General features: G+C 42.6%; 1 protein-coding gene across 6 annotated transcripts in view; it reads right to left on the reverse strand.

The window, feature by feature from the left end:
- The window catches only part of SAMD12 (sterile alpha motif domain containing 12), a 382,934-nt gene that overhangs the window by 141,708 nt on the left and 217,904 nt on the right, over positions 1–23,322 (reverse strand). For 5 of the 6 annotated variants that reach the window (XM_059395073.1, XM_059395075.1, XM_059395071.1 and 2 more), the window contains one exon: positions 21,140–21,280. In XM_059395073.1, coding sequence (XP_059251056.1) covers positions 21,140–21,280 — 141 coding nt within the window. The remainder of the gene's footprint in view (positions 1–21,139; positions 21,281–23,322) is intronic. The other variant, XM_059395074.1, reaches the window with a different exon arrangement.

The raw sequence follows: 23,322 nt of genomic DNA on the forward strand, positions 1-23,322 counted from the left end.
GTCACCATGGTTCCTAAGAAATATGCTTCCATCTTACAAATTTCAATAAACCATGACTCGACTGTCAATTCAGTAACGGAAGTACCACCAAAAACTCATATGTAACAAACCCAAATGTAATAGATTATGAGGAAAGGTGGTTGGTGGGTATCTGAATTAACTAACCGGGTTTGATTGAAGAAATGAATGAATAAAAATATGAATAGGAAAATCAGGCCATTCTCTAGGACCTAGAAGTTTCTCAGTGGAATATTTTAGTAGAAGAGCATTTTATTGACTCATCCCAGTTTAAGGTTAAGAAATGCTCAGGTGCCTGTCATTCCTGCAGAAAAGGGTACGCGATGAAGCTTAAGCTAACTGAATGACTGATAAAAAGAGCTTGGGGGGGACGCCTGGGTGGCTCAGTTGGTTAAGCAGCTGCCTTCGGCTCAGGTCATGATCCCAGCGTCCTGGGATCGAGTCCCACATCGGGCTCCTTGCTCCGCAGGGAGCCTGCTTCTCCCTCTGACTCTGCCTGCCACTCTCTCTGCCTGTGCTTGTGCTCTCTCTCTCTCTCTGACAAATAAATAAAATCTTTAAAAAAAAAAAAAAGAGCTTGGTCATGTATCTCTACTGAGTATCGCTTTGCCCATCTATCCTGCAAACTGATCAAGAATAACAGAAACATTGCTCCAGATCAGAAATAGACAGTAATTATGTTGCCTTTGAAAATCTGGAAAGCCCAGGAGGATGCAAAGAAGAAAAAACCAAACCACCATGCAGAGATACCACTGCTAAAATTTGGGTGCATTTCTTTCCAGTTTTCTGTTTTTTCCTCCAGAGAGTGTGAATAATATCCACTTATATTTTACTGTATAGACACTATTAAAAAATAACATTTGGGGGGGTGGCTCAGTTGGTTAAGTGGCTGCCTGCGGCTCAGGTCATGATCCTGGAATCCCAGGATGGAGTCCCACATCAGGCTCCCTGCTCGGCAGGGAGTCTACTCTCCCTCTGACCTCTCCACTCTCACACTCTCTCTGTCTCTCAAATAAATGAATAAAATTTAAAAAATAATAATAATAACATTTGGGGGAGAGCGCCTGGCTAGCTCACGTGGTGGAACATGCGACTTTTGATCTCAGGGTTATGAGCAAGAGCACCATGTTGGGTGCAGAGATTACTTTAAAAAACATATAAATGAATCTAAAATAAATAAACAAATAAGATTTGGATCTTCCTGTATACACTCTAGTCATATTCTTCTTTTCACTTAATATCTAGTGAGGATTTTCTCTTGCCATTGTAAATAATTTCAATGTTGCACACTTTTTTCAATTGTACAATTTTGTCATAATTACACCAACATACTAAATATTTATAGGGTTTCCGTTTTACTATCAGCTATTGACTAAATGTTTGTGTCTTCCCAAAATTCATCTGCGGGAGCCCTTATCCCCAGTGTGCCGATGTTAGGGGGAGGTAATTAGGTTATGAGGGTAAAGTCCTCAGGGATGAGATTAGAGTCCTGATGAGGTGAGATTACAGAGAGCATGCTTCTGTCTCTCTCTGCCCACTACAGGAAGACACAGCAAAGAGGTACTTATCTACGAACCAGGAAGAGCGCCTTCACCAGAAATGGAATCAGCTGGTGCTGTGATCTCAGACTTCCCAGCACCAAGAAAAACTGTGAGAAATAAATTTGTGTTGTTTAAGCTACCCAGAAACTATGGTGTTTTTGTTTTAGCAGCCCAAACTAAGGTACTATTCTTTAACATTAAAAAAAAAAAAAAAAAAAGCTATTTATTCATACTTCCGTTCTTGCCTTTTCTGTCCATCTCTGCTACAGAAGCCTGACCCCCAAGGACTGGACTACTGGACTACCTGTGATTCCCCTGCCGTCCAGTCTCTGGCTGTGTTTAGTGAGGCACCAGTGGGAGGCAGCAGGCAAGAGGTTTGACTGTCCTCCCCCACTTGGACCTGGTGCTTCTGGCACTGGCTGCATCTTTCCACAAAGTTCTTGCATCAGCTACCCTGCTTCCGTGTGTGGCTCCAGCTCTCTGACCCCTACAGCATCTGCTCTTGCTAGTCCCTGGGGGACTCAAGCCTTATAGGTACCTTTAACCTCTGCTGCAACAATGCTTCCTTGAAGCGTCTTTAGAATGCTATCGCACACAGGTATGGAAAGTGTCAATGACCAACTAGTACCTTCTGTGGTATAACTCCATGGAGATTACTCGTCTATAAAAAGTATAAGAAAATCAACACTATGTAACCCATTCCAAATAATGGGAGGCTTACCACAGGCAAAACACTCACACAGAACTTATGAAATAGAGGGAACAGTCTAGATTCTAGAAACTTCTTTCCTGATATTTTCGGAAAGTCTTTCTCATTGAATCTCCTTCAATTGCCTTGCCTGTGTAATGTTCACAAACCACATGCTTCCCCCTTCCTTGCACCCTTTGCTCGGGCTGTTACTCTCGATGGAGTGTCCTTTACTTTCCTCCCTACTTCTAAGTTCTGCCTGAATCTCTATTTCCTTCCTGCATTTTTGGAGGCCACAACCATCTCTCCTCAGAATTGCGGGAGCTAGGATTCACAAATGGCTACATCAATTAAAGTCAATTCAAATTAAATTTGTAAATTCAGTTCCTTAGTCACACTCCCCACATTTCAAGTCCTCAATAGCCAGAGGTGGCTGGTGGCCACTGGACAGAACAGTGCAGACCAAGACCATTTCCATTTCAGAGAGTTCTATGGCATGGCATTGTTCTAGAGCACTTAACCATGTAGGATTCCAAAGAGTATTAAATTGTAAATCTCTGGTATTGTTCTCTAGTTACAGAGTCAAGAATAATAAGGACTAACAAAGAAGAGTGGGCCATCTTCATTCTGAGTCCCAGCAGTGCTGGGCACATAAGAGACACTTTGTAAACACAGTTGCTCACTTGGGTAACGACCATGACTCTTTCTCAGTAGAACATTCAAGCACAAGGAAGTATTAATAATTGAAGCCACGGTATAAAACAAGGGTGTCACTCCACAGCTGGCAGGTAGTGGTAGTAGGGAATCTTGTAGTCCCACAAAAACACGAGCATCCCAGACAATGCCCTCGATGCATGCACGAAGAACCTTTCTACAATATCAGGGATGATTCTTCAACAAGCTACATAGTCTGATCAAATGAAGTCATCAAAAGGACCCCAATCCGCAGATATATATGGAAGCTTCCATACCATCCTCTAGACTTGTTCACAATGAATAATTGTCTTTAGATGTTGGTACACTTTTGACGGTGATTCTGGTTGAAAAACTGGCCTCCGTCAAAAGCAACTTAATGGAAGTGATAAAGCTGTATATCCTACACGGTGCCCTCCCGCATTTCTCTGCCTTAAGACGATTGCAGAATTTAACAAAAATTCAGAGTCTGACTTATTGGAATAGCCTTATGAAATCCATATGTCAGCCTTACGCCAATCTCCGGCAAGGATGTCCTCTTAGTCATGGGTCCACTTCCTATCTATCATTTATTTAGATCTCTGCTAATTATCACTTCACAAAAATCTCTTTTAATCCACACAGCAACCCTGAGCTAGGTATTTTTATTCTGATTTTACAGTGGAGAAAACTTGCTTTCGGAAAGGATAAGTCATTGGCCTAAAGTTGGATAGCTAGTGAGGGACAGAGCTGGGGAACAACATCGATTTTTCTACAAAGGTCATGCTTTTGGTCACTTTGTCATAGTTCCCTGGACCCTGGGCAGAGGTGATGTCGCAAAAGGGGAGCCTGGCCCAGGGTGGAGCATGGTGACACGTCAGAGCACCATTTCGTCATCATTCTTGTCCCTCCCACGGCCTTTTCTGATGTTCGTTTGAACAAACCATCAGAAGACACGCAGGTAGTGTATGGAAGCTGACGGGCAGCTCAGTGCTCAGTGAAGGAAACCGACACAGGGCACTGGGCACTTGTCCTTCTAGCTCTCCTGTTGAACATTAAACGAGACCTGTTGTGAATCGAAGTCAGGAAGGCTTAGTGGCCAAGCAACTGCACTGCCCCCGTAGCATCTCTGACACACATTAGGACAATTCCTCAGTTTACTGCTCAGGAAAAATCTCTCATGAGACTGTCATACCCATCTAAGTGCGTTCACCAGCGGCTCAAACATAACATGCACACACAATATGGCGCAGCCTGACCTCTTCATGTCTCTGCCTCATGCTCCCCCTTCCAGGTTCCTCCTGAGCACAGACCCTCCCACTCTGTAGCAGCTCAGAGCAAGTATCCTGACTCACCCTTAGTTCTCCCCCTCTTGGCCACCTCTAATCCGTCCGCACGCCCTTGCGGCCCCTATGGGCAGATCCAGCGGCGATCATCTCTGTGGCTGCCACTGTAGTTGTGACCGTCACCTGTTCCCACCTGGATTCCAGCAAAAGTCACTGGCGGGCCTCCCTGGTTCCATCTCTGCCCCAGTCCAATCCATTTTCCAAACAGCTGCCAACATGATCTTTTAAAAACATAAATATGACCTCCTCACTTCTCTACTTAAAATCCGTTAATGGCCTCTCACTGCACTTCCGGAGACCCTAATTCCAAATCCTTCATGCGACGTGGAGGCCCTGTGGGTCTGTCCCTTGCTGCATCCAGGCCATGGGACTCTCTCTGGAGCTATGGGGTCCCACCCACAGTCTTCGCTCAGTTCTTAGGTAACGCCAAACTCTTTCGTGCCTCAGGGCTTAGCACATACTTTTCCACCTGCCTGCCTGCTTGCTCGTCCTCTGTTTTCACTTAAGAGCCCTCATTTCTCTTGTTATCATTAAATATAACTGTTATCCCCCAGGCTAAATTAGAGCGTCTCCTTGTGTTTTATATTCTTCCTTCACTGCCCTTAAGTTTTGTGGGATATACACACAGCCCTCATCGCCTGTGGGTAGAACTCTAGAAAAGGCCGTGTTAACTGAACAGTTCTGCAGGGGCAGCGCCGCACAGCCCCTACAGAGTCACCTCCCTGACGTTAGGCAGTGGGGACAGCTCTTCCCAATCCCATGAAAGCGCTCAGAGTTACAGCAACAAACCTCACTGGGGTCTAGGACCATGCGCTTTGGAGAACCCCGGGGGCTCAAATCCTCACTCCATCACTTTTCAGACTGGGGGACTCGGTTCAGAAGTCCCTTCAGTTCTCTGTGTATCAGGTTTTTGATCTGAATAGGGACACTCACAGCTGCTGCCTCACAGGTTGTTGTAAAAATAAAATGACAGTGCAGACAGACTGTTTAGGACAGTGCTGATCAGTAAGGAGCACACGCTAAGAGACGGTCATTACTGCTGCTGTTGCTGTTCACCTTGGCCTCATGAGGGACTACATGTCCTGGGTCTCTGAACCAATTCTTATAAGATTTGGGTAAAAGTTTAAATTTTTGGAATAGTCATCGGACTGAAGGCTCCTTGAGGGCAGGGGCTGTCTGGGGTCTCGTATAGTAGCTAGCACATAATAAGTCCTCAGTAAACATTCATTCAAATACTCTAAAAACGGCCCTCTGAGGGTCTGGGAGGTCTCCATCCTACCTCTGGAGATACCCTTTATCTTCTTCTCTCCACTTGGGAGGTGGGGTTTCCACCAGAGTCAGCACGCTCAACATCCCTATCAAGGGACAAAGAAGTCAACCCTTTTTCAACCTGCTCTTTCTCAGCCCAGGGCTCAAATAGGATAGGTTCCCTAGAGCCTAAGTAATAGTTATTTCCATTATCTTTCCTGTCACAGCACTTAGAAGCTAGCAGGAGCTATTTTAAGGATGAAGAAAGTCAAGCACTTGCGTTTCCTAATCCCAGTGCCAGGCTAACCCAGGAGCCCGCCTGACTCCTTATACACCTGCTTCTCCCCCAGCATGTGCTAAGCCATCATCATTTTAGCTCTTATTATGACCCAGAGACGAAAACGAAAGGATGACTTATTTAAAGATTAAAATTGTGCCTGTTTTATGGAGTAACTCTCTAAGCATTGGGAACTCAACTTTCAAGGCCTTTAAACTTGGTGTTGCCTCCAGATTATTTAAGGCAACAAACATACAGACAACATCACCACCAAACGGATGGAGTTAAAAACCTGCTTGTCGCCCAGGACAGACAAGAGCAGTGTGTACATGAGGGCTACAGTTTTTTAGTATATTTTATTTTTTAAAAGATTTATTTGTTTGTTATTTGATAGAGAGAGTGAGTGGGAGTACATGAGAGCAGAGGGAGGGGCAGAAGGGGAGAGAGAGAGTCTCAAGCAAACCCCACTGAGTGCGGATCCCCTCACAGGGCTTCATCGCACACCCCTGAGACCATGACCTGAGCTGAAACCGTGAGTCGAACACTTAACCAACTGAACCACCCGGACTCCCCAGGACCGATTTTTTGGGCATGATACCTCAGAGATGTTCTTTGTACCCCAAGGGATATTGCACAGAGTGGGTGATTAAGGTGTTCATGTCTGTGACTGTGCGATCACCAGAAAGTCTCAATCAAAGTCTCCTCGAGCCACGTGGGCCCATTTCCGCCCTCCCAAGAGGGTAGGGAATTGCTTAAACTGCCATTGTTTTTTCCTGAAAAGAATTCAAGGTAATATTGATACCCTTCAGTATGCGTTCCAGGAAAGTGGAGTAGGGAACCTTAGCACCAGTGTGTATGCCTTCTGGAAGTACAATGTGATTTGCTGGAGCCACAAAGACTTTGGCAACTACTCCCCTCGTCAGTTTCAAGGGTTACACTGTTTATCATGGAGTCCCAATACCCAGCCTGGCATGTAATTGGTACTCAAAAGTTGTCAAATGGGTGAACACACATGATTGTTCCATTTTAACATGCTATTACAATGTTAAATATGTAGACCATAGTCAGTAAGTAATGCTTTAAAAAATAGGAAAGATTAGGCAGCATTTAAGCCTTGTACCCCCAATTAGCACTTTGAAGAGGCAAATAAAGACACACAGACGATTCAAGGATGGCCTTTGACACTTTGTTAAAGTCGGAAGGGACTGGGTGCTGGGTTCCTCACTACCCTGTTCTAGCACACACAGATCCTCAAATATGTTCCCCTATACGCACCTAGAAAATGTCTACACAAGAAAACAACCATTCGCACATTTGTTAATCACGGCTTTGTTTATACAGTGCTTCTACTGGGAGGAGTAAACATTTGTGAGCCTTTTAAATTGCTGAAAGAGACATTTTTCAGTTCATTGTGTGAACAAATGTGATGAGCCCAAGTTCCTACTAAGAAATTCAAGCCTGGAGAACTGGATAAATAAATATAAATGAATTCATTTGACTGAGTGACATTTTCATTTAATTAAAGCAGAAAATCAGCTCTAAAACAAATGATTATCCCTGACAAAGCAGCAGAAACTGGTCCTTAATTAATAAATTTCTAATAGTTCTTCTGCGGGCTGAGCAGTCTTTAGTGGAAAAGTACACTGGGGAGGAAAAAAGACGGAAGGAGAGAGAGAGAGAAGCCAGAAGATAATGCATGTTTAACTTTTAGAAATAGAAAGGATATTAGAGACCATTTCTTTATGCTTGAATACATGTCAAATCCTGCTAGACCAAAAGCACTATTACAGTAAAACTCTCTGTATAACAAAATAAAGAGTCAAGTCTCAGGAGAGGATCAATTTAAAAAACAATACAAATCTAGGTCAATGAAATTTGTTGTTACTATTTCATCTTTTGCTCCTTTCCATGGCATGATCAAATGACAAAAGAAAAATCAAATTTCCTGATACTTAGAAGGATAAATATCTATCTATCTATAGTTTACAGTCAACATGAACGATCATAACCAACCAATGCGGTAGAAACGGGATGAACCAAAACATATACTCAAACGCTTCTCATATATTTTTGGAATCCCCACATACTACCTTTATCAATGTTCAAAGTTTAATAGTTTTTAGTGTTAAACACCTGTGTTTCTGATACAATGTGGAAAGAGTGAACCTTCAGATGTACACACCAAAGCTGTATCACCTCTTAAATAGCAGACACCTGAAACCTTTCAGGTCACTCTTAATAATTTTCTGTGCATTCATTTATGTCGAATCAATTTCAATTAAATCAATTAAAATGGCAACTAGTAAAATTTCGTATAATTGATCGAAAGAGATTCAGACTACTCAGGATATTTGGGGCATCAGGAAATGCTGGGCTGGCATGTCTGCTTCATTGTGTAGTCAAGTTGGGAGAGAAATGACTTAGCATCCCAATATCTCGGGTATACAAGAAGAGCTTAGCAAAACCACACACATACCATTCCTAGCAGCCCAGAATAATGGAAAATGGAGGATAGAGGGTGAAAACCACCTGTGAGAAGCAAGATATTAAGAGAAACCTTTTATGTAAATAGTCTCAAGCATTAGTTATTTTTTTTAAAGAGAGAAAGAGAGAGCACTTGTGAGAAGTGGGGTGGGGAGGAAGAGAGAGGAAGAGAGAGACTCTTAAGCAGGCTCCAAGTCCACTGGCTGAGTGAAATAACTCAATCAGAGAAAGATAAATATCATATGGTTTCACTCATGGGGAATATAAGAAACAGTATAAAGGATCATAGAAGAAGGAAGGGAAAATGGAATGGAAAGAAATCAGAGAGGGAGACAAACCATGAGAGACTCTTAACTACAGGAAAAAAAACTGAAGCCTGCTGGAGGGGAAGTGGGGGGCATGGAGTTATTGGGTGACAGGCATTAAGGAGGGTACGTGACGTAATGAGCACTGGGTGTTACATACAACTGGTGGTTAACTAACGTTACTTCTGAAACTAATGATGTATTACATGTTGGCTAACTGAATGAAAGAAAGTACATTAGTGTCACAGTTTTTTATGTAAAAGAAAAAAAATGTATCTTTGAAAGCAGAGAGACTTAACAACAGGCAGGTAGGTCACCAGGAAAGAGCACTGTATTTTTTGCCCACTGTGATAGCTTTATGGGTCAATTTGACCAGTCCACAGGGTACTCATACATTTGATCAAACATTATTTTGAGTGTGTCTGTGATGGTGTTCTGGGATGAGATTAACATTTGAATGGGTAGCCAGAGTAAAACAGATTGCTCTCTCCAGTATCGGTGGGCCTCATACAATCAGTTGAAGGCCTGAAAAGAACAAAAGGCTGACCCTCCTTCAAGTAAAAGGGGATCCTTTATGCCTGTGAGGGCATTGGTTTTTCCCTGACTTTGGACTTGAACTGAAACACTGGCTCTTGCTGGGTTTTCTGCCTGCTGATTTTCAAACTAGGCCACCACTGGCTTCTCCTGTATCTTCAGCTCACTGACAATAGATCCTGGGACTTTCAGGCCTCCATAACTATGAGAGCCAATTCCTTACAATAAGTCTCTCTCTCTCTCTTTCTGGATATATATTATAATTAAAACATTAAGTACCTATCCCCTAATAGTTCTGTGTCTCTAGAGAACCCTGACTAATAGTCACACTCATTCTGCTGTGACCCTGAATGAGCACTGCAGCTCTCTGGGCCAAGTTTTTTCATCTACAGAAAGGGGCTCATGTTATCCATCTTGCAAAATTATTGTGGGGGCTAAATATAGAATTCAAAATGCCAAATGTGCAAATAGGTGCACAATAAATCTTAGCTCCAGACTTCCCTTGTGTAATAAATTGAAGATCTAGTAACTTGTGCCTTTGTACAGAAATACGGTATCTAATGCTGATGTTAGATATTAATGATTTTGAAACAACTGCCAAACTCTACAAAACCTTGATGGTGTCAAATTGGAATCCCAAATTGCTCCTTGTGGAGCTGAACCACTTTTCTTTCTCTTCTTCCCCCTTCTATCTTTAGAGGAGGTCCTACCATGACAGGCTTGCCTTTCCCCTGCCTTGCACAGGATATGGTGGAGTCTTGGTGTGAAGTACCTTCCTTATTGCCCTAGGGGACTACCCAAGAGAACCTATTTCATGTTACCTGGGGAAATGGGAGAAGTAGGATTTCAGCGGCGGTCTCCTGGGGAATGTGGGGAGGTGGGTCACTTTCTTGGACCTTGAGGGCATCAACTGCAAGGTAAGATGAGAGTGCGGATGGGCTCCACTCCAATTTGGGCTTTAATATGACAGTCTCATTCACCCCAAGGGCTGAAGCATTCCTCTGAGTTTACCTGGTCAATGCAGGCAAACTCATTAAGCCCAAGAGAGCTCTACTCATGCTGGGAAAGGGGCAGAGCACCTGGTACACTGTGCATGTGGGGTCTGGAGAGCGTTGGGCAGTGCCATTCACACTTTCATCTGCATAAGCCTCATAATGCAGGTGAAGCTGTGGAAAACACTAATGCCTGGGCCGGAGAGCCTAACTCCACAGGTCTAGGAATCTAGACTTGCGAAGAAGCACGAAGAAAATTCTGCTGCAGAGAGCATGGATTTGGGAGAGAAGAATGTGGTACGGAGATGTGAAAGATGAGCCTTTACAGTCCTCTTCTTCACTGTTGCTCACTCTCTCTTCATGGGTTGCCTCGTCTCTTGAGCGGACTTCTCTCCACGCCCACTGGCCACCACCCACCTTCAGCCTGTCCTCATCTCTCGCACAGATTAATGCAGGAGCTTCCTCATTGGAGTCTGGCCTCATGTCTTGTCCTTCTTCAGTGTATCTGCTCTTCTTTTGTTATACAAAGCTGATCAGGATGGTCTCTGGTTCATCCTTTAGTGGTCCCCCACGGTCTCTAAATCCCTTGGGAGAGCAAACACCGAAGGTGTTCACTTCGCCCCTCCCTTACTTAGTCTTTCCCATCTTACTTCCCACCACTGCGTCTCCTCCCGCCCACTCTCTCCAACCAGATGAGCCTTCCTTCTGGCCTTCCACATGTTCCTGGGATGCACCAAGCTCCTTCTTCAATGTTGGCCACAGAACAGGCTGTTCCCTCCAACTGGGACATATTCTTTCCATAGTCCCTAAGCCCTACCTGCCCTACTTCTCTGCTACAGCTCCTGAGGGAGACTGTCCTGATCACTCAGAGTCAGGGAAATCCTGCTGCATCATTATCACCACCGTTCACCTCGTTACAAAGATTATTTGTTGGAAATGTCTTCCTCATGGAAATGTGATGTATCTGAGAACCAAGTCTCTCTTATTGAATTTCACCAACACCCAGTAAAGGTCAGGCACTCAGTAAATACAGATTTTTTTTTTTTTTTTTTTTTTTTAGTAAATAGAAGTTTTACAGCATGGTATATCTCTCTGAGGCTCTGATCATCTTGGCAATTTTATATTTGCTTGATGACTAAATCAAAAGTTAACACACACTAACTAAATATCTGGCTCAGTTTAGAGGACACTGCCTCCTGGAACCCTTCCTGACATATTCTTTCTGGTTTAGAGGCATGTCTACATGATCCTTGAATTCTATGTTTACTTCTTTTATGTCTCTTTCACTTCACTTCAGCATCAAGGATTATTATATTCACCCCTGTTACCATCCCTAACACAGCAGTGAGCGCTGGGTACATGGTAGGATCTCAGTAAATGTTTTCTGGATGAATTACTGAATCAGCAGCTGTGTAATTGCTCCTATATAAAGCGATTAAAAAAGGGATACTAATAAAAAAAGGTCTTATTTCAGAGGAGAGATTTTGTCTCGTGGTGGGGGCACAAGGTTGGGGCAGTCACAGGGTAGACTACGTATGTGATGCCTTCTGGAATTGGCAGGTAGACACATGGAAACAACAAGAATCTTGAAAATCTATCCCTTATAAAACTTTACTCCAGGCACTGAGAATTGGTGGCCCCAAAGAAAAAGGCCACAGAGAAAGTAGGCAATATATATATTAGGGAATGAAATTCTAAAGTATGCAGATGATATATTTCTCTGTGTCCTTCTAGAAAAGCCAGAGCAGCTCAGTACACCCCTGAAAATGGCTTTGATTTTCTCTCATCAGGTCCACATGCCATTGTCTTATTACAACTGCCTTGCTAAATGAAGCCCATAGGAAATCTGAACCAAAATTGTAGGGTCTAGCCTTACCCTGAAGAAAGGAACCCAGTGTCCACTGTGGAAAACAAACATCAGTACAGTATCAGTCATTCAAGGTCCTTCAAATTCATAGTCAAACCACAAGGTGAAATAAGAATGCAATTGCATAGCCATCTTGAACTGTCCCAACACAAGGTATCAAATACATTTTTAATTTCACCTGGAACACTGAAATGCAAAGAGGTGAGCAGTAAAGAATTCTGAGTGATTTCTGCAGAGGCAGACACGAAACATTTGGCGTCCCTAACAGTTACTTTCTCAGCATGGAAAAATGCCATAAAAACACGGAGTTGTGCACAAGTTAGGCAAGGATAACTCCTGAAAGAACACGTCCAAATTAAAAAAAAAATGATGTGTGGATACTTCTCCCTTGTACTGGTTAGACAAACCCCTGGGGCCGTCGGAATAGATATTTTTCTACCACGAAGAACACAGCAGATAAGAGAGGTTCATTTGATGCCACACTGCAAACACCTTCTTGAGTGATCCAGCCATAAGGAACTCCCACAATGAAAATGAAATTGGAGTGGGCGTGGCACAATGCTAACCCCTACCGGCATACTCTTGTGGGAGCTCCATACCCACTCCCCCCAAAAAAGTCTATGTTTAGGCCTTTAAATATAAAACTATGACAGAGAGAATTTCTCTGAAGGCTCAAATACTTGACAAAATTAGAACTATCCCTGGCCCTACCATTTGTATAACAGGGAACGGAGATGATGAAACATGTTGGGGAAAAGCTCAAGAAGGTAACAGATTGAGGAAATGCTATCTTGGATGCAACTTAGAAACGACATGTGGCCGCTCCTAATCAAGTAGCACCAGATGAGGAAGTGGTAATGAAAGACCCCACGTGCAGAAGAATAATCACCACAAAGTCCTGTAAGACTCTTGCTCTGACATTCTCACCTACCATGAGCCGGTAGGCAATTCCCTGGGTCTTAGGACAAAAGGCTCAATTTCTAGTTGCTTGAGAGGATCTCTCAGATCATTTAACATTGCAAATAGGGTGGAAAACAGCTCAAAGGAGGAGTGGCTTGTATACTGAAGAGCCCTTGTGACAGGTGTATTTGATTTAAGAGCCATCAGTATCACCTTTAAATAAGACGCCATCACCTGCAAAATAATACAAAAACATCACAACAGAATAAAAGAGATTCCGCGCAATTTTGCTCACGGATGATGCCAAAGGGCTCTGTAGCTACTCGGTTTTTTTAAGTTATGAATCCATAAAAACTGATATTGCATTTATTGCTCTGAGAAGATGAAGTTGAGAATACTTAGTAAATAAGAAAAAGAGGGGAACAATTAATTTTAAATCAGTAAAAATAAATGGAAGATTCACTCTCTGCTAAGCACTATGCTAGGAGATAGGAGAGCAAAGGAAAATCAGAAGACAATGAGGCTGTCTGTGTTCTACAGGGGAGATGGACAGACCTCTCGCTACCATGCCTTATAGGGTCTTCCTTCTGCCTCATGCCCTTAGCCATCTGTCACAACTTATGTCATTCAAGATCTAGTGCATGTGGGGTGCCTGGGTGTCTCAGGGGTTTAAAGCCTCTGCCTTCAGCTCAGGTCATGATCTCAGGGTCCTGAGATCGAGCCCCGCATCGGGCTCTCTGCTCGGTGGCGAGCCTGCTTCCTCCTCTCTCCCTCTCTGCCTGCCTCTCTGCCTGCTTGTGATCTCTGTCAAATGGATAAATAAAATCTTAAAAAAAAAAAAAAAAAGATCTAGTGCATGTATTATACTTTTGACAAGTCTTCCTTTATCCCACCTATTCCCAGGTGAGGTTAAGTTCCAGTTCTTGTTACTATACATCTGTGTATTTCTAGAAGGGCATACACAGTCTATCCTCATTGCTAGACTGAGTGTTCCTTTCTATCCCTAACACCACCAAACCTGGTGCCCAGTGGATGGGAGAATAAATGGATACTAAATAGATATTATGTAACAAATAAATTATTAGTATGCCCAAAGTACTTACTAATGAAGAAGAGAGAATGATTGGTTCTGCCTGAGAGATGGGGTAAGGCTTCTCAGAGAGGCTCATCAAGATTGGTCCTTCCATGAGTTTTATTATACCATATCCATAACAACTCTGTGAAATAGGTTTTCCTCCCATTTTTACAACTGGGGAATCTTAATCATAGATTCATAGGTTCATAGATGTATTAACTTAACTTGCCCAAAGTTAATACATCTGTGAAATGCCCAGATTGGCTTTCTATGGAATGGTGAAAAGTTTGGATTTTATTCTGCAGGCAGCTGGGAGCCATCAAATGTTTTAAGGAGGGATATAATGTCATCTGAAATATATTTAAATTAAGTCTGGCAATAGAAGTAGGAAGATGTGCTTGCTTTGGCAGCACATATTTAAAAAATAAAACAGAAGTAGGAAGTTAATTAAAGGTGAACGAATGGGACAGGGTGGAGACTAGAGATCAAATAACTTAGTATGTTATTCTTATGGCCTGGGAAGGAGCTTAACAGGAATGGTTTAACAGTGGCTAGCATGGTCATGAGGCAGGAAAAGACTGGAAACCCATTTTACAAGCAGAATTCAAAAGATATGGTCACTGATTCCATAGGGGTGCTAAGGGAGAAGGACTAATCACAGGTCAGGTGATTCTGAGCCTTCTACATTAGGTGATGGAATGAATAATGGCATTAGCCTTGAGAAGAAACACAGGGGGAAGAATGGGCTGGAGAGATGGTGAGAAAGACAATGGAGTTGATTTAGAGCATTTTTAATTTGAGATATTCGTAGAATATTCAGAGTTCATGCCCTTTAGGGAGATTAAAGATCTGAAGCTTCATAGTGGTCTAAGATGTATTTGACAGTCACTGTGAAGGAGGGGATGGTTCAAACAATGGCAGTGGGTGAGATTCTCCAGAGAGCATACACAATGAGGAGACTTAAGGGGATGCATTCCCCAAGTGGCATCAACATTCAGGGAGTGAGAGAGGAAGGGGGCTTGCGATCGATCAGAGAAGGAGCCATGGGAAAAAGAGGAGGAGAACCGAGACATCAGGCTCACACAAACAGGTGAGCACCAGGGAGGTAAAGCTCAGTGTCAACCAAGGACAAGGCAGAAGAGCTGAGCCTGAAGAGAACACACGTGTGAACATCAGATCTGTAGCACCAGAGGCACCACTAAATAAAAGACACGGAGAAGACTGGAAATTCAAAGAGTGTAATTTGGAAGATACTAGAAGGGGCCATCAAACATACCTCACATATGCATAAAAGGGAATCTGACTGGCTCAAGTTTTCTTTCCCAGGAGCTGGAAATATTACTATAATTATCTTCCTCAGAAGAAGGACACAGAAAGCATTTCTTTCTTTCTTTTTTATTTATTTGACAAAGAGAAGGAGAAAGTGAGTGAGCACAAGCAGGGGGAGCTGCAGGCAGATGGAGAGGGAGAAGCAGGCACACTGCCGAGCAGAGAGCCCGACGTGGGGCTCGATCCAAGGACCCCGAGATCATGACCTGAATTGAAGGCAGATGCTTAACCAACTGAGCCACCCAGGGGCCCTGGTAAAGAAAGCATGTCTTAATGACAACTGAGATGCTAAGAAAAATTTAGTTAAATGAACAAGTGAACTATCAACATATTTGACCTTGATTTATTCTGAGACAATTTACTAGAAACTCTCAGGAAAACAGGGGCTGGTCGATGGTAGCTCAAGGAAGTGCTAGGTAAGACTTCTACAAAGATGGAATGCTTTTCAGAACACTTACAAGATTTTTGTATGTATGAAAGCCAGCCTCTAACACTGTTCTTCTTCTTTTATTATCTTAAAAATACTGGCCTGGCTGTTTCTTAAGAAAATAATCATATAATTATGATACAACCCAGCAATTTCTAGATATTCAGCCAATGAAGTGAAAACTTATGTTTATATGAAAGCGAGTACATGAGTGCTTATAACAGTTTTATTAGTATTTACAGAACGGGAAACAACCCGGATGTCCCTCACCTGGAGAATGTGGTATATCCAACTGTGGGATATCTATGCAGTGGAAGAGTAGGAAATTAAAATGAATGAACTAGTGATATACATCACAGTTCTGGTAAGTCTCTGTGAATCACAATAAGTAAAAGAAATCCAACTTTCTGATTCCACTTAGCCTGTTCTGGAAAAGACAAAACTAAAGGGACAGAAAACACAGCAGTGGTTGCCAGAGGCTGGGGTAATGAAAAGGGTTGACAACCAAGGGGATCCAGGAAGAGTAGTTGTTGGAATTACAGAACTTTTATTTAATATATCTTAACTGGGATGGTGGTTACACAACTATATGCCTTTGTCCAAAGCTGTAGAGCTGTACACTACAAATGGTGCATTTACTGTACATGAATTAAACCTTAATTGAAAACAATAAGGAAGAAAGAACACTAGTTTGGGAATTAGGAGAACAGGGATCTAGTTTCAGTTATGCTACTAACCAGCTGTGTAACCATGAACTATTCTCTAATCCTCTTTGGGTCTTGGAGCTGAAACTATAAAATGAGATCGGAAAAATGTTCTCAAAGAGTCTATTGCTATGTGCTACAAAGACTTCCTTCTTTAAGCAATGTGGTGGACCAGATGGCCTATTTCAGATCAGATGGCCTACTTCGGTTGCTGAAGTATCACTGTGGGGGTGACGGGACTAAAATACCCAATCTGGACACATGGTTCTGGAAAGTCGTCTTGGATTAGAAAGTAGTGTTTCTAATTTGTGTCTTTCCAAAAGATGAAGCTCTAGGAAAGTCCTCTGGTCATGCAATTCTTAACTAAAATTTGCCACATATATTTGGACAATGTGGAAGAAGTCCTTCGGGAAACATTAATGTTTAATGAGCTCTAAGCGGCCCTGGTAAACAATCGTGGTCTTCTTCTTCTTCTTCTTTTTTTTTTTTTCCCACTTTGTAGGCACTCATTAAAAAGGCATTTGGTACCGTTTACTGCCTGCGTCTGCTTTATCCTCCAGTTTGGATACTGGTTTCTACTGCCCAAAGAAACCCTCCCAGTTGTGAGTACATTTTCACACTATCCACGTCCTTATAGCCAAGGAAGACATTGAAAAGGACACCCCAGCAGTGTGATATGTATATGTATCATAGATATATATATATATATCATGTTCCTGAGATGAGGGAAGCATTTACAACCCAAAAGGGAAGATTCTAAGAATAAAAATAGAATCTTGATAACCATGGTAAAAGTTTGCATTTTTGCCCTTGGAACGCAGGAGTCCACAAACCAGGACCTACCAATGATGCTTGTAAATTAAGTCTCCTGGGTGTACTGCTCTTTTCAATTCATTGAAGATTATCTGTAGATGCTTTTACGTGAGGTCATACTTGTCACAGATACTGCCTGGCCCTTAAAGATTAAAACACATCCATGTGGCCCTTTCCATGAAAAAAAAAATCTGCCAACTCCTTTTCATAGAACATACCATAAACTATGCTATATGGTTTCCACATAAAATTCCATGTAACCATCAGAGCACCACCATGAAATAGGAATTACTAGCCCCATCGGACGGATCCGAGGTGCTGAAACGAAATGGACAGAAGCTTCCGGTGAAGTCAGATGGACCTGTGCTGTGCTCTTTACTAGCTGTCTGACTCTGGGTCTGTTACTTCGGTTCTTCATCCCGCATCCCCAGATGTATGCTGGGACTGACAACAGCACTGATCCCGGTAGGGTAACTGTCGGGACTTGATGTGACAATTGTCACAATGTGCAGTGATGTATATACAATAACATTTGAAACTCATTAGCCACATAAGATACAGTCAGCTTTTGGTATCTTCAGGGTCTTTTTCTTCCTACAAATATTGTAGGAAAAAGGTAAAGATGCCCTCTTATGCTTGGTTATGAATTAACTTGGTATTTTGCACCCCTGCTGTGTGTTACATAAGGAACCTTTCTCCCATCTCTCATGAATCAAGTGGGAAAGAAAGATAAGGATTCCAGCTCCGTACCGCTCTCCCCAAGACAACTGGAGATGGGGGCAAGTTGTCTTGCAGGAACGTGCAAACCAGCAAGCCCACCGAACTGACATCCTGGCCACCTCCTGGACAAGACACAGAAGACCACGAGGCTATATGGAGGAAGAAACCACCTCAATGATCTCCAAGGGAACAACATTCAGAGCAGGGCCAGGCATGGCTTATGTTTCTTGCAAATGTAGGTAGTTACAGGGCCCTTGTGAATAAGAGAAGGGAAATCAGAGGCCAGCATTTTAACTGAAGGATAGTTCTGGCTTTTGATAATGAGCTGTTTTAAGATTTTATTTTTTTGTCATGATTCATTGTTAGTGCCTATAAACCAATGTATTTACTGAGTCCACATGCAGATTTTTAAAGTACTTCATAGTTTTTTGTCTCTGGGTCAGCATCCAGAAGGAGGAGAGTAAGAAAAATCAGGGTAGAAACTCCATGCTCCCTGTGTTCCGACGACCCACAGTAGTCAGCAGGAACTTCCCCAGTCCTCTTGCGACCATCTTCGTCCTATTACTGTCATGGGGTTCCTGACCAACAGTGTGAACATGACTGGTACAGAACTAATAGACCAGTTTTAAAACAGCCATCGGGAAGTTGGAGAAGTAGGCTTAGCTATTGTTTCCTTTAGAAGCATGTTCAGGGATTTCCAGAAGCTAAGTAGCATTCTAAAATCTTTGTTTGGACTTATTCAGCACATTATTTCTACTGACTAATATTTGCAGAGTTGAGGAATCAAATATTCAATACTGAATCACATATCACCTCCACGGTGAATTTCCATATGATATATCTGTTAGGCCAGTCACTTACTTGGGTGGAACAGCATTCCTTTTTTTATCATAGCAAACCCAGACCACAATATTTTAAGCCTACCCCAGCTGTCTTTAGAACTTCTATTATCAGTCATAAAAACAACTTGTCAATTTTTTTGTTTCACTTAAAAAAAAAAAAAAAGAAAAAGAAACCATCACTTCAATAAGGCTATAGATTTTCTGAAGTCTGCCTGGCATGAAATGAGTTTGAACATTAACATGTAAAGGACAAGCAATAAAAAAGGTAATATGAGTGCAGACAGAATATCCAAGAGCTAGTGAACGTGATCTCTTCTAAAGGGAGTGGAATGAAAGAATGCAAAATGCACAGCTTTTCCAAGCTAAAGAAAGTGACAACAACCGAATTGAAAAGGCTGAACTTAGCATTACCTTCCCAGAACACAAACATATATTTAGCTTAATAGACTTGAGTACTATCTCAGGAAAAACCTTATATATTATGCATCTAGGGCAATGAAAGCTGTAGAAAATGATTTTGCAAAGCAAACACACTGCAGGCTGACAGTAGCAGAGGGAAAAAAAGAGTCTAAGGCACACGAGATGAGTTTAGGTCTCATTTTCTATATATCATCACAGGAGGAAAACAAAAGAGCAGAGACAACCTCAAGACACTAACCAGAACCTGGCAGAAGGATGCATGTGGCTGAAGCTTAAAACATGTGCATTATTTTCTGATTATAACCATAATACAGATTCAAATGAGAAAATTTGGAAAATATAAAAAATATAAAGAAAACAACTAAAATCACCCACAATCCCACCACTTAGAGAGAACCATTTTCAAAACATTGGCACATTCACTGGCATCCCTTTTTCGGTGTACATATAAAAAAATGTTCTTTTTAAGAAATTTGGTTCATACTGTAAATAAACATTTTTACATGGTCTTTACCACCCACCCCCACTTCTTTTTTATGTTTTTATTTCTTCTATTTTATTTCCAGTACTTCCCCATGGTGTCATGTATTCCTGGAAGATTTAATTTTAATGACTGCATTATATTGTAGCTTATGAATTTAAGAAAAATTATTTGTTCCTTTCCATATTGCTGTTCATAATTTTTCAGTTTTGTAAACAGCACGAGGATAGACTTTCTTATAATAACTCTTTGAATCTCTATTTACTTCTTCAAAGAAACTAAAAAGGATATCAGTATGTCAGATTCAAATTTAAATCACTCAGAGTACTTGTACCTATACATTTACCACTGGAAGCCTCTGGAGACAAATGCAAATAATGCATATCAAATAAACACACTAATTTGCCATCACTCCAAGCCTGCCTTCATCCTTCTACAACCGTCATCTCTAGGCAGTACATCACTTTCTCTAGGCAAATGGCCTATTACTGAGTTATAATCTAAATGCAATACCATGTAACTTGGCTGACCCAGCTTTCTCCAATATCAGTGCGCACCCAGACTATTCTACAGGTTGAAAAATACCCTCGGCTCTCAAAAATACATATTTTATCTTCCTTTCACTTAAAATGGTGTGTAATGGACGTGAAAATAAAATAAATAAAGGGCTATAGCCAGTGGAGGTTGGTAGCAACCAAAGCCTCTGTAGACACATGAGTTACATACATTGCAACTTAAAGTTTTCTGCAAATTCCAGCTTTTTTCGGCCACTTCCTGTCATAGGTCTCTGAAGTACTCCCCACATATTGAATTAATGATGATCTTTGTTTAGAATTATACGGTCATAATATTCCGGGCTTAAATTCTTTACAGTCTATTTTTAAGGAATGATTCTATTTTCAGGATGCTAAATAGAGTTCTCAAAAATCTCTCAAGAGTGTGTGTGTTCATATGCATAGATATACACAGACACATACCTTTAAACTGTTTTTCTCCCATTAGTCAGTGAAAAGCAAAGTAAAATGAAACACACCAAAAACCCCACTTGTAACATGATCGTATGAACTAGGGAGTCATGCAGATTCCAAGGCCTCCCTCAGAATTGGTGGTCAGACTAAGGGAGCTTGGGCCGTACCGTACAACTCTAGGGGTGCAAATATATCCCTATCTCTGGCATTGTGCAGTGCACAACTCTCTGGGATGTCCTTGAAATTAGGTCATCAGATAATTCCATTTGCTCCTCCATTACTTGGTTGTGCATCCTTCCCCCAGTGACCTATAAAAAGAGTTTTAGGAGGGAAGTGGCCTTTAAATCTATGTACCTTTTTTTTTTTTAATAAAAGATTCTGCAAAGACACAGTAATAGTCTCTCCCTGGCTCCCCTTTGTCCTGATGGCAAGGGTTTCTTTCTTCCCATCCTCCCCTTCTATCCGCCCACTAGGCAGCAGCAGGATACCTTGTGTGAGTAACTGTAGGTTTCTGACTTCTTCGCGCACCTTCAGCTGGAGCACCTGTTGTAGGATATGCTGCCGGAGGTTCTCCTGGGCAATCCCCATCCGCTCAAGCTTTTTGTCAGTCAGTCTCAGCAGGGCTCGCCCTGCAGGGTTTCAGAAATAAAAGAAAAAGCAAATGAACAATGGCTGGAAAGGATTTCCACCTTCATTTTCGGCTAATCCTGCCGGAACAGTAGTTTCCTTCTAAACAGACACTTTAGGAGTAAAGGTCCTCAATTATTCTTACTGACAAGAATTGATCATCTGCATAAAGAAGATGCACAAATTTGGAAAAGAACCCCTCTTTTTATCTAATTTTGGCCGTCCTCCACTGAAAACACACAGAGTCAAACAGAATAGCAGAATTTTAACCTGGGTATTTCGGACCCAGATTGCAGGTTGCCATAGGAACCAACGCACTTTGGCAGGCGATGGGTCCTGAGGCTGGCCTGTAGGAACTCATGCCTGGACAGCCCAGAGGAAGACCGAGATGTGGTCGCTGCGGTTATAGAGAAACTGACCAATGTCTAACCCAGGTTACAATAACATTTCATGAAACATGCATGTAAAGTTCCCATGGTCACCTGCATCCAGGCATTTGCCTGGTGCCCCCCTAGCGCTGAGCTAGACTTCCATTTCCAGACGGTGGGAACTAAACCTTGATTGCAATCTCGGGCCTCAGGCCAGGGCTGCAGAAGCACTCGGAGTGAGGGGAGCAGGGCGAGCGAGGGCATCTAAAGATTGCAAAACAAGGAGCCTCCAGGAATGAGTGCCTGGCATGGCTTCCTGTTCCCCAGGATGTCTGCGTGACTCCCTTCCTACTAGTTTCCATCAAATCCCCAAATTCTCTCCCACTCTGTGCTTGCCCTGACAGAAGCAGACTTCCACTGTGAGGGCTTAGCACAAGAGATGCAGAGTATGATTGCGGTTCAATGCTGTAGCACCCCCGTTCTCTCCCCTCAGCCCTCCGTCATCAGACTTGCAGAGCTTTCTCATCTCAGCTGATGTCGAGTCAACTACGTGTGATCAATGCCTTGGGTATATTATCACATACACTTCAGAAACTAAATTCTCTGCTTCCTCAGAACCCCCCCCCCCCCACCAAGCCAGGAGACAGGGTCAATGGACATTTTCACCAGAGATATAGGGAAGTGTATGTGGCCTGCAAACAGAGACAGACAAACAGAAAGAATCAGGTAGGAGTGATCTGCGCTGTTTGCTCTTCTTTTTTACCCCCTGGTAAGCCTTGCAAAATGCACCGGTTGGGATAAGTTAGGTAACATGTTGCAGTAACAAATGATCCCCAACTATGGGGGTGGCTACAATAAGGTTTATTTCCTGCGTCCTGTACACATCAAATGCAAGTCCACCCACCTTGAACATGGCTGATTACTGTACTGACGGGAAAAGAGGTGTTAAAAGGTCTCACGGCATCACAGCCTAGAGGTCATTGACAAATCACTGGTCAGAGCTAATCACATGAACCTTCCCGCCTACACGTAAGTGTACATGTAAGAATTGTGCATCCATCACCTGCCAAGAAGGTGGTGGGAGGGGAGAGAAATATTTGGCGGGCAACACCGATAAGAACTACACCAATACAGACTTGGCTCTGGACCAGGGCCTGGCAAGGTCGCGAGTGCAGTGAGCTGTGGCAGTCTGAAGGGTCAGTAAAAGCTACACCTGACAGAGGATGGAGAGGTAGGGGAAAGGAATCCTAGGTGGCCATAGCTGACACCACGAGGAAGACTGTGGTGGTTTTCAGAAAGGAAGGAAAGAACATACAGACTCCAAGGAGTTCCAATTGTCTCCTGTGATAGATGGAATGATACCCTCCCCTCCGAAGATGCCCAGGTCTTCATCTCTGAGACCTGTGAATTTGTTACATGACAAAAGGGACTTTGCAGGTGTGACTATGTGAAGGGTCTTATGAGGGGAGAGTATCTGGCATTATCCAGGAGGGTCTAACCTAATCACACAGGCATCTGTAAGGGGAAGAGACAGGAGAGCCAGAGAGAGAAGGGACAATGGAAGCTGAGGTCAGAGTGAGGTGGCCACAGGCCGAGGAATTCAGGTTTCTGGAAGCTGAAAAAGACAAGGACATGGATTCTCTCTCCTACTCCCATCTCCATACTGTCTCCTATCT

The sequence above is a fragment of the Mustela nigripes genome, chromosome 3 (genome assembly GCF_022355385.1).
Source record: "Mustela nigripes isolate SB6536 chromosome 3, MUSNIG.SB6536, whole genome shotgun sequence".
NCBI classification, from domain to species: Eukaryota; Metazoa; Chordata; class Mammalia; order Carnivora; family Mustelidae; genus Mustela; species Mustela nigripes.